The sequence below is a fragment of the Tauraco erythrolophus genome, chromosome 6 (genome assembly GCF_009769465.1).
Source record: "Tauraco erythrolophus isolate bTauEry1 chromosome 6, bTauEry1.pri, whole genome shotgun sequence".
NCBI lineage: Eukaryota > Metazoa > Chordata > Aves > Musophagiformes > Musophagidae > Tauraco > Tauraco erythrolophus.
Window position 1 is genome coordinate 5,445,433 of NC_141470.1, and position 12,288 is coordinate 5,457,720.

Consider the following 12,288-nt stretch of genomic DNA (forward strand, 5'->3'; position numbering starts at 1 on the left):
TTCACTGGCCTTTGTGTAGGGTAGGTATCTTTGCCGCCAGCAAAGGCTTTTTTTACCTGCCGTGTCCATTCCTCCAAATGGTCAGATTAATTGAGAGCAAAAAGAATTTTTGAGGTCATAATGAAGCAGAAAGGTAGGTGACCTCCTTCCAGTCACGTTATTACAATCTCATCACATACTGGGTTTATCTGTGATTTTGGGCAGATACTGTGGCAGATGTGCCCTGTTCCTCTGGACATGGAGAGAAAAGATGCCTTAAGCCTGAATTAATGCATTGTACACACTACAACAGTACAGTTTATATTCTTCTGGCGTGAACGAAGACGAGGATACTGTGACTACTTCATAGAAGTAGAATAAACAGACCCCTAGCATATGTATTGGAAAGCAGTTGTCTGGAACTGAGTGTATGAGTTGCATGTAAAAATCAGTATCTTGCTTTTCTGGGTGTTTGGTTTTTGGTTTTGGGGTTGTTTTTTTTTTTACACTTTAGGTAGGTACATTATCCAGGGAGGCTAGAATGTCCAGGTAGTGTTCTTTTGCTGCCTTACAGTTAACTGTGGTCATTAAATTCAACAAAAAAAAAAAAGATTTTAAGTTTAAAAAAAGCTCAGTGTTTACCACAAACGAGGATCAGCATCCTACTCAGTTATATCTGTTGTATTTTCAGTTATTTCTAAATCCTGACATGGGAAGAGAGACCCCGTATTTTCAGGGTGTCGACTCTACAGCATCTTCAGTGTTGTGTGTGGATTTGGTTTTTTTCATAAAAAGCCAAATTGCTTATCCAGTTTTGAAATCCAGCCTGCAGAGTTGACGTATCCTCACCTGTGATTGTGAGAGACCAAAGGGCATTGAGGGGGTGTTTTAAATTTCCACAAGTAGCTTTTTGTATTGTGTAGGAGGACCAAGAAGCTGGACTAAGAGATTATAAAGAGATTACAAGGAAAAGCTGTTTAGAAAACCTTTTGTCACATGATCAGGAGTTAAACCGTGGGTGCTTTGCACAGTTTTCTACTTAAAGAAATCCCCAAGAAAGAATTCAGTTCAAAGTGTGTTCTGTTGCTGGACAGGTTTTTTTTACATAAAAACTTTTTGGTCTGCAATCCCTGAAGATTAAAATTTCAAAATTTATCTTGACTCCCAGCTATGGTGTCCTGTTCTGCCTATGCTATCCGAAAAACTTGAAAGAGTTGAGGCTGTAGAAGAGCTGCATCTATAACCCACTAATGCTGCTTCATCATAAAGAAAGCACGGAGGTGAATATATCTGAGAATTGCTCCCGTGTTTCCTCATGCAGTAGCAGCTCTGGAATTGTTACGACTTGCTGTGATTGGTGTTTAGGACTAAGATTTCCTTGGTGGCTCTCTCATCTACTGATGGAGCAAGTTTGTTCTCTGATGTGTTGAGGTGGGGAAAGGGCCTGGCAAGCTGTGAAGTCCAAATGCCAGGTGTGCCAGAGAAGGCAGAGAAGTGTTCAGTGAAAGGACAAAGGCAACGGACACAGGTTGCAACAGAGAAAACTCTGAGCGAATACAAAAGAAAAATAAAATTAATGATGAGGCCCTGAGCAACCTGATCTAGTTGGAGATATCCCTGTTCCTTGCAGGGGGGTTGGACTAGATGACCTTTGAAGGTCCCTTCCAGCCCTAACGATTCTATGATTCTATGAGAGTGATTAAGCTCAGGAACCACGTGCCAAGCGTGGAATCTCCATGGTGAGACAGATATCTCAGGACTCTGTTCCATTTTTAATCATGCTGGAGAGTGGGGATCAGTCCATTTTTAAGTACCTTCTGTGCTGAATCCAAACAACTTTCCGATCGCCTGTCACATCAATAAATGATTGTGTGTCAGCAATTGAGTAATCGTGGTGGGTCGTTTGAATTAATCTCAAAGAAAATATGTGGTTTGTGTGTAGTCAGTGATGTCAAACTCTGAGACAGTTCCAGTGCTTTTCATGAGAGGTTTGAACATGATTCACCTGTGAAAAACAGACTTAAATTGGGGCAGGGGAAGCCTCAGTGTGTTCAGGCAGCATTCAATCTCGTGTAACTACAGGAAGTATCATAACTTTTTAACTCTTTACTCTGAACTAGCTATTTCCTCTTATAAAAGCAAACCTCAAATTATCTTTTGATTAATATTTATATGTGCATTCACACTGTATGTGCTGACCTAGAAGGTGGCTGGACTCCACGCACTCAGAGCATCCCTCCTGAACCATGCCTAGACCTTGAAAACACTCAGTATGTAGCTGTTCAGTACGTGTGTTAGTAAATGTGTCCCTTGTCTGGGACATATGGCAACATCTACTGGGATAACCTCTTAAACCTGACTGCAGATAAGATGGCTACTGGCTTGACTTCTGTCCATCTGTCATCCAAACGTTCACCTGATGCTTATTTGGACATCTCTCCCAGATTGTCCTCCAATTGCATAATTGGCGGAAAAATCCGGACAGTCATGATGAATACTTAACTTTTTGATTTTCTTTCATCTGCACTGATACCTTTTGTGTTTGGGGAACTTGAAAGTCCACACAGAGCAGAGCCTGTGGACTATGGATAGGTTACATGTCTGAATGGTGGAACTGTGAGATGTTAAGTAGTATTGTTGTGCTGGTTGTGCTGTCTTTTACAAGGGCGTGTAGTGACAGGACAAGGGGCAATGACTTTAAACTGAAAGAGGGATGATTTAGATTGGATCTAAGGAAGAAATTTTTCACTCAGAGGGTGGTGAGGCACTGGCACAGGTTGCCCAGAGATGCTGTGGCTGCCCCATCCCTGGAAGTGTTCAAGGCCAGGCTGGATGAGGCTTTGAGCAACCTGGTGTAGTGGAGGGTGTCCCTGCCCATGGCAGGGGGGTTGGAACGAGATGATCTTTGAGGTCCCTTCCAGCCCAAACCGTTCTATGATTTCAGGTGATTTTGTTTAGATATTTCCAAGCAGTATTCTGTATTTTAGTGTAGAATAGGATAGAGCAAAACCTTCAGCCTTGCAATAAAGCAGCTACTCTTTGGAACTGAACAGACTGCTGCTATTACAGAAACTGTGGCCTTAGATAAACTCATTTAAACTGCTAGTTTGTGGAAGGGACATCCAAGAAAATATTACAGAAGTATTTCAGGATTGGAACATCTTGACTGCCGTCTTTTCAACTCGAACATCAATTAAAATTGTCTGCTCCAGAGCAAAATATAATGGTTGCAAAAGCTGATGTATATTTCTGTTTCTTCTCCTTTCAAAGGTCCAGCAAAGGCTAGATGGCTTTGCTGGCCTTAGTGTGTCTCCAGCAAAATTGTTTTCAGAGACATTGTAGTCTTTCTGCTTTTTCTGGAACTAATTCTGGTACAGTTCCTTCAGATTCACTGCCTGAATTTTAGTGCTCTTTAGCTCGTTGCTTGGATGGTAAATGACTGAATTAGAACGTCCTTACTGTTCCCTCAGTTTCCCTGCCCCCATAAGCTGGTAGTTGATGTCCTTGTCCAGGTTTCTTTATCTTTCCTCCGTGTTCAAATTTTCTGAAAACGACCCACCAAAAACTGCACAGAAACTGTGTTAGGAATTAGAGCTGGAGTAAAGAACATGTATAAAGCAATATTGGTTTTCCATCCCTACTATGTGTGCTGTTTTCTGATCTAAAATAATACACAAAAAACAGAAAAAAGAAAGGATGACTAGAACTGTGGAACTCCTTCCCTGTTAGGAGCAATGAGGGAGCCTGAAAAATAGAAGGCTGGCACGGGAGGATATGGGTGAAGCCTACAAATATATTGGTGTTTTGAGGAAGACGAATAGGGAAAGACCAGTCATTAGATATTTCAAGACAAGAATTACAGGCTGTCAGGTGAAGTTGTCAGCTGACGGTTCAAAAATAAAAAGAGCTGGTTCTTTGCATGATTAACTTGCAGAACTCGTGCCTTAGAACGTAGCAGAGTCAGACAATTTGGGGTTCAAAATGCCCTGACATTAATGCATGAAAATTGTAACTTTAATGTAAAGACACTGCCCTTGGCTGAAGAAATCCTGATTTGCAGATTGCTGCATTGGTATATAGACTGTGCCTAGAAAGTATTCCTTTGTAATTGCCCTGTATTTCTGCTCTGCTATATTTATCTGCTTTATTCATCATCAGAAATAGGGTGCTGACTCAGGACAGCAATTCCTATATATATATATATATATATATATGATAAAGAAAATAAACCAAACTGTTACCTTTTCTTGATGTTTTCAGTGCTAAAGTATTTCTTGTTTTGCTTAAAGAGATTTCTGATAAAGTCAGCTAACCTAAAATAACTGTGTGTTCAGCTTTTTGTAGTGGTTTAAATGAATTTATTGAAAATCACAACCTTTTTGAAGTAGGGAAGGCATCTGTTCTCTCTCCTACTTTGCTCTCTAGCCTTGGCTTCATTCTCTTTTTTTCCCCATACCGCTACTATTTTATTGTGAGATTTTGATTTTTTTTTTAAATGGGGTTCTCATCTGTCAAATGTAATGTCTTTTTTTAATCATGCAGATTAGCAATAAAGTGTTGCAGAAACAAGTGATACTCTAAAATCAAGGCAGCTGTATGATTTCTGAGCTCTGGCTTTGATTCAGCCAGCTCTGCTGTTTTTTTTCTACCAGCTTGAGGATTGTACTGTAATTTGTTCTCTATATTTTTCCAACATTTAACATGCTACTGATGGTAAGACAGGACATGTCTCCTTTTCTTCAGAGTAAGCATCGTAAAATACAGTTTGGGACATTGTCTTTTGATTTCTGACTTAAGAGAGTTTGTCTAGAACTTTTCTTAGAGGAGGTTTGTCATTTCCTCAGTCAGTACAAAAAGTAAACATTGATAAGAGGTTGCAGCTCATTTCAGTAGTTACCATGTTCCACTCCAGCAGAGACTCTGTGCCACATAGATGAAGTGGGGAACGTGTCGTGTGTGTGAATCTGCTTGAAAGATGCTAACAATCCTTTTGAAAGTTTTAATGGATGTACACAGCGTACCTGAGAACCACAAAAGCACAAAGGAAACTGAAAATGCCTGAATTTCAGTTCCTCTGTTACCCGCTTGGTCAGACATATCAATTCCTCTTGAAAGCAGACTACAGGATGCCTCTACACCACCAGTCTTCAATATCTTTTTAATTTGTAGAAACCATAAATGTTTTCCAGTGCGTCTTGTGCAGTAAATTTAAACTTCTGGGTTAATAGCAATATGCATAGCTTTTCCTATTTACCCTCTTCAGATTTCTAAGTAGTCCACAAACCTGTTAGGAAACCCACTGATATGTAATCATAAAAATACTATTATTTTCTTGTGTTATCATGTCTATCATCTTTGTAGGTGACCTGAATTTGAACATTGGTTTCTTTTGACATAGCAGCTTGGCAAACTTTCTTCTCATGGTTTTGCTGCCTGTTTCTGTAGAGCTGGCTCTACCTGTTGTAGAATTTGACAGTGTAAGCTGTCAGTCTGGCAGGTACTGTATCTGTAGACTGAGTAAACATGGTTGAAGGTGTTAGTGGCGCATTCAGCAGAGGATAGACTATGTATTTTGAATGTACACTCCAAGGCTTTTCTTGGCCCTAGCTCCAGCTGCTGCAGCAAGAATTTTGATGAAGAATTATTTCATGTGTCAGAATAATCTGGGCATCTGCTGTTCCTGTTCTGGCAGTATGAGAACATGTTCAGTTTGAGTAGAGCTTTCCTTAATGTCCCTAGTATCTGTACCTCAAGTCTTTTTCACCTTGTAGCAAGTGATTCTTTCTTTAGCCAGCAGGAAACAGGCATTGCTGCTGGTCACCCTCTGTTGAGGTACAAAGTTTAGCTGACATTCCTGTGTTGTCTGAATCTCAGGTGTCTTACACTTAATGAAATTATTATTGCTATGAAGAGTAGACACTATGAGGAAGTGGAAATTTTTCGAGAACGTAGGAAGGAATTAGAAGATACAAGCAGTATGATCAATCAAGTGGTGTGGGTTTGGGATTCTTTTATTGACATAGTGTATGCTGCGTTGCCTTGATCTGTTCCGTACTACAGAAATAACTTAATGAAGAAGTTGAATTATCAGGATCTTGCTTGAAGCTTAATTATCTTATTTTAATAGCAGGTTCCTCACCTAGCTCCAGTAGCAGCTCCTCTGTTAATCCAATGGCTTCTCTTGGAGCGTTGCAGACACTGGCAGGGGCCACGGCGGGCCTCAACGTGAGCTCTTTAGCAGGTAAGCTGTGTTGTGGTGGGCTGGGGGCATGGCTGATTATCATTTCTCAGGCTGAGCTAGTCCTCTGGGGTTTTTTCCTGCTCCCTGCTTTTAGTAATAGTGCTGAGTACTCAAAAGGTAGTTGATCTGTCTCAGTGGAAGCACTCAGTCATCTTTATTTCCTCTTTCTTACGCAGGAATGGCAGCCTTAAATGGAGGACTTGGCAGTGGTGGTCTCTCCAATGGCACGGGTAGCACAATGGAAGCCCTCACGCAGGCCTATTCTGGAATCCAGCAATATGCTGCTGCTGCACTGCCCACACTCTATAACCAGAGTCTCCTGACACAGCAGAGTATCGGTGCAGCGGGAAGTCAGAAAGAAGGTAGGCAGAAAGTTGGAGAAACAACTCGAGAGGGATTTTCAAAAGGGCCAACTCAGCCCTTGCAGCTACTGTATCTGCAGGGCTTTTTTTGGCAGTGTTTTTTTAGAATCCTGGAGTTACAAAAGATAAAGAGGGAAACCTGTGAGGTCTCTCTGTTAAGGGCTGTCCAAAGCAGTTTTTATACAGGAGGTTTCTCCCAGGATTTGTCTAGTCTTAAATGCTTAGGAATTGTACTCCTCCGTTTTCTCGGAGGACAGGAGAGTGTGAGTCTTCAGCCTGGTACATCCTACTGCCAGAGAATCAGTTGTGATTTGGTTAATTTTGTTTGCTTGGACCTCCACCTCTTCCCACGGGTACTTAATGCCGATCTCTTCAGATCCAGAGTCAATTTAACATGTAGTGTAAAGTCATAAGGAACGTAGGAGTAAGTTTGCAGCAGAACATAGGGTGATATTTAGAAAAGAGTGTCAGATGATGAGTAATGCTATTACTTGTATTTTTGTACTGAAATTTTGCGTAGTTTCTTTGGGCCACAAGCTTTGCATGGCCAGTTTTGGTTTAGTCAGCATCTGGGGCTCAAACTTACTGTTCAGCTTTCATTACAGCAAAGATCTGAGAACCAGTTGTGGCACAATGTGGAAATTACAAGCGAAAATGGTGAGAAAGAGCTAGAATTATTTGAATGATCAATCCCAAAGGATGGTGCTGATTTATTCTGGAATGAAGTACTGCGCAGAAGTGCGAACAGCAGTTTCATTGTTTTATCTAGAAAATTTGGCTTGAATGGCTCTTTCAACTTTTTTTGTGAAGTGGGCCTGTGTTACCTGTGCTCTTTCTGAATTTATATTCCTACTTGTTTGAAGGTCCGGAGGGAGCCAATCTGTTCATCTACCATCTCCCCCAGGAGTTTGGGGATCAGGATCTGCTGCAGATGTTCATGCCGTTTGGAAATGTCGTCTCTGCCAAGGTTTTCATTGACAAGCAGACCAATCTAAGCAAGTGTTTTGGTATGTTGGGTCTAATCATTACCAGTAGAAAGGTGACTTCTTTCTAGTAATCTCTTTTCCAGGGTATTGTCTAGTCTTGCTTTTAAGTCAAGTAGTAACTCTCTATATTCCTAACAAATAAATAAATCAATCTGAACTCTTCCAGCAAGGAACTGTATTTTCCTGATTTTCATTGTGACTTTTTGCTTTTCCTGATTTCCTACTATGATGCCTCATTGTGCTGTTTTGGCCCTAGATAATTCACCATGATTTATGTTTGCAGACTATAATCATGGTATAGTTCCTCCTCTTCCCCCTTTCTGTCGTTTCACTAATTGTTTACATTGCTGTATATACTACTTTTATCATTATGAATGATTTCTATTAATATTTTAATGTATAAATTATTATGGCTACCATGTAGTACAGGAGCATTTGACTCTCTAAATGCTCTGAGGGCAATTTTTAAAGCTTCCTTCTAATTCTTGAAAACTTTGTAATAGTAAAACCATTTCAGCTGCTGTTAACTGCCTAACTTTGGTTGCATCTCTTATCTCATTTTGCTCTGCTTATTGTGTATTTAGATGGGAGGCACACATCAGGGTGGGAAGCATACCCTAAAAATGTAAATCAACCTGTTGTGCTACTGTTGCTATCCAAATAGATTATTTTCAGTTAACTGCTGAAGTCTGTGATGCCAAAAGAGTGAAGAACGTATTCTTCCTCAGCTTATGTAGCAGGAGGCTGCACACGTGGAGTGAAAGATTCATGGTTTTATTTTCCATACTTTGAAACCCCAGTGCAAGTGGTTGTAGAGTTTTTGGGGTGCTGTAAGCTCTCGTGACTGTTTTGATAGATGATTTCTTGTGCTGGAGTAGGAGAGGTGAGCTTTTCTCTATGATTTTGATAGCTTTGCACCTCCATAATATCCTGTATTTTTTAATATTTGAGCCAAAAGATGTGGATAGTCTGATGCTTTGTGAGAACACGGAAATATGCCGAGCATACAGATTGATCTCCCCAGGTAGTGATGCCAGCCATTGAGTGGAGTTATTTAAAATTAGTTCCTTCAAAACCCTGGAGAAGTTTATTTTGAGGCTGCTCTTTCCCTTGAATGATATCCACCTTTTCATCCGACAGAAACCTGAACATAGTAGCGGTGCAAGTGCCACACTGCCTTGACAGCTACTTCACTCTGAACAAACCTACTCCCATAACGCCAAGAGGGTGATTTCAGTCTTGTATCTTTAATGAGCTTTCGTGTTTAGATGAACATTTTCCAGGTTTGGTTTTCTCCTAGGTATGAGTTCTTGTAAAACAAACAGCAGTACTCATTTTTGTTGGAAGACTAGAAAACGTTATTTTAATTTCCTGAGCTTTGTGTATCTTTTTTGGCCAAAGTTCCATACATCAGAAAGCAATGTGTTGTCTGAGAGCCCTTAGTAAGAAGTTTTTATGAAGAGTCTAAACCAGTTGTGAGCTGAAAATGGCATTTCATGCAAGCCTCTCTTACTTTGTGAGTACCTGCATTTTCAGGTGTGAGCAGCTGTCCCGGACAGCTTCGGCACGGTGTAATTAGGTCTTTTCCTTTCTTCAGGTTTCGTGAGTTACGACAATCCTGTCTCTGCCCAGGCTGCCATCCAGTCCATGAACGGCTTTCAGATTGGCATGAAGCGCCTGAAAGTGCAGCTCAAGCGCTCGAAGAACGACAGCAAGCCATACTGAGCACCCTCCCCTCCGCCACTGGAGTGAGAAGGATCTTCTGGTAAGTTGGAGAGGAGCGCACTTAGTGATTCGAAGCCCTAAGGCTGTGTTTTTACAGTCCTGGAAGCTGATCCATGCCTTCTGTCTGGCACATCTTCCCTTGAAGACTCGGCTGCAGCCTCTGCTGAGAATCCTGCTTCGGATGGAGGACAAGTTTGTGCTTTTGTTTCCAGTGTTTTACTTTGGAGTTTAGGTGCCATATCGCTGAGGTGGTTTTTTTTTTTGTTGTTTTGTTTTTTTTTTTCCCCCCCACTTATTTGAAGTTTGCTGTGTTTGTAACCAGTGTGTGTTGAGAAGGACCAATGCCAGCTCCGTGGGGTGGGGAGGGAAGGTTAAAGGGAGCAGCAGAAACTGAACACCACACTGCTTTGGGATAGAGAGGAGAAGGGGAAGCAGAACCGACACCACACCACCATGGGGGAGAGGGGAAGGGAAAGTGGAAATAATGCAGAACAGCTGATGAAAGCAAAGATGGGAAGGAGAACTGAGTCCATCCAAGGTTGGGTGAGCAAAAAACTGACTCCATGTAGCCTTCGTCATGCCCCATCCACTCTTGGAAATTTCCTTAACAGTATGCCATGGTGGGCATCTAGTAAATCATCTCGAAAGCAGGAGACAGGCTAGGAGGGTGAACACGTTAACAAGCCAAAGGAAAACTGCAGTGATTTTTATTGCTCGATATAAAGTAGTGTTTTTAGAGCACTGTGAATGTACACAGCACTTTATAAAATTATTAGATGATGTCCCTGCCCAGAAAATTTCACTGTCCATTTACAGTTGAATATTAACAAGATGCAGTGAATTTCTCCATGTTTAAGAAAACTTGTCTTACGTACTTTATGTAGGTTTAGAGAAGGGCATAGAGACAGACAGCTTAGTCTGGATGAATACATCTGGGGCTGGAAACAAGAAACTTTTGATCCCTGGTAACCTGCAGAATTTTTTTGACAATTTTTCTTCTTAACAGTCCATCACATTCCCCATTTCTATGGGATAGTGTCGTTTTTGCAGAGTATTACTTTGAATTCATTCTGATAAGCATAATATAAGTGCTGTTTGTTTCTCTATTAAAATGACTGTTAAACTGAGAGAGAAAGCCCAGAGTTACCCCAACACAGCTCTTGAGGCTCCTGTTTCATACAGGTTCTTGTAGGGTTGGATTTCTCCGTCTTAGCTCTGTTGTGAAGATAACTTCCTGATTTCAAACAAACAAACAAAACCACCAAAAAAACCTCCATCAAAACACGCAAACCCAATTTGTGCAGTGTTTTTTTTTGTCCAGTAGGTAGCTATTTCTTTTATGCTGCAGTTTTCCTTCAAGGTGGTGTGTACCAGTGCAAAACAGACCGACGCAGGAGCTGTGAAACCAGAGCAGAGCATCGAGCCGTTCAGTCTGACTCTGCCTTTTGGTACTCGCCGTTGCCTTCTGCATTGCAGGAAGATCGTACACACCCCTTCAACGAACACACACCTTTTCTGCACACCTGTGAAATCGCTAGTGCGTTGCTAAGGGCCTTTGTTGCACACTGGTTTTAGGGGGCTCAAAGGACTTTTGACACTCTGGCCTGAGTCGTTTCAAGAAATCAGAGTCGAGTCCCGTTTCGTAACCACCAAAATCCACCTCGGTCACAAGAGGAAGTTTACAATTTCTGTGCGTCTTTAACAGGAGTTCAATTTACCTCATATTTTCTCCTTTTCCTTGTTTTCTTTGTATCCCCAGTTTGTGATGCTGTTTCCCAGGGCACCAGCTGATGCTGCCATCTGGGAGCCAACCGCTAAATAATGAGCCTGTGGGTCAGATGTAGGGTTGGGACTTTCTGTCCGGCTCCAGCAGAAGGAGCACTGAACCCACCAGACCCGAGATCACGTTCAGAACCTGCACCCATGTGTGGTGGTCTGTTGGGCATGTCAGGCGTTCCCAGGGACTGGGTCCCCTGGGATCTCAGACCTCAGAAGTACAAGGCCTGACCTGTAGCATCCAAGAAGAGCCCTTTCTGATCTGAAATTGGATATCAAACAGTTAGTCGATGCCGGTCTGTCTGTATTGATGACAGACAGGTAAATCCATCAGTATTATTCAAATCGTTTTGTGGTGGCAAAAGTTCAAAGGCCAGACTGCCAAATTTCCCAGTTCTGCTGGCATGTGGTACCCTTCTGTGTTAATTATTTGAATCTCTCTAGAAACGTAAACATACACTTAAGTGAACCATGTACACTTGAATTCTGCACAATGGGAAAGATGTGTCCTGGTTTTCTGAGAAAAGAGTGTTGGAGTGTGAAGGCCTCCAGGGTGATAATGGGATTTTTTTATATATATATATAAATAATATACTTTTCAAAAAAAAAGACAAAAAAAAAAAGGAAAAAAAAAAAAAAAACAAACATAGTTGGGAGCAACGGCTCCAAGTGCAACCTGCTGTAACCAAGAATGTTGTTTCTATTTTTATAGAAGTTTTATACCGCTCCAGGGTGGAGAATATTTATTACCTAAATTATTTCACTGGAAAAAAAAAAAAAAAGGCCAGGGTTTTGTAGAATCCTGAATGTGATTGTTTTACACACATAATGATGTGCATGATTGAAACTACTGATTTTCAGTGGCCTGTTTGCAGCCCAACAACTGCTAAATGGGGAAGACGAACGCTGTGAACCAGTGGAGGAGAGCACTGTGCTCTGGGGTCTCTACAGTCACTCTTACCTTCTTTTCACCCTACCCCACTGTACTGCCTGAGACCTTTGTCCTGTTTTTCTTTTAACCTGATGCTCTGGCCTCTTTAATAGTCATTTCAGTTGCCCAAAATTAGGTATTTTAGCTTCTGCATCCTACAGTGCGTCCTCAATACTGAAACTTACGGATCGAGCTTGGCGTTGTTGCAAATAGGTGCAGCTCCTATTGATTTTAGGAGGTTCACCAGTTTACACTGGCTTAGTTTGATCAGTGACTCCTCCCAGACAT

General features: G+C 41.4%; 1 protein-coding gene across 13 annotated transcripts in view; it reads left to right on the forward strand.

The window, feature by feature from the left end:
• The window catches only part of CELF1 (CUGBP Elav-like family member 1), a 53,603-nt gene extending 41,975 nt beyond the window's left edge, over positions 1 to 11,628 (forward strand). For 8 of the 13 annotated variants that reach the window (XM_086612656.1, XM_086612660.1, XM_086612658.1 and 5 more), the window contains 4 exons: positions 6,107 to 6,220; positions 6,397 to 6,582; positions 7,446 to 7,589; positions 9,166 to 11,628. In XM_086612656.1, coding sequence (XP_086468782.1) covers positions 6,107 to 6,220; positions 6,397 to 6,582; positions 7,446 to 7,589; positions 9,166 to 9,293 — 572 coding nt within the window. In that variant the 3' untranslated portion in view covers positions 9,294 to 11,628. The remainder of the gene's footprint in view (positions 1 to 6,106; positions 6,221 to 6,396; positions 6,583 to 7,445; positions 7,590 to 9,165) is intronic. The other 5 variants (XM_086612661.1, XM_086612664.1, XM_086612652.1 and 2 more) reach the window with 1 other exon arrangement.
• Positions 11,629 to 12,288: the final 660 nt, after the last annotated feature.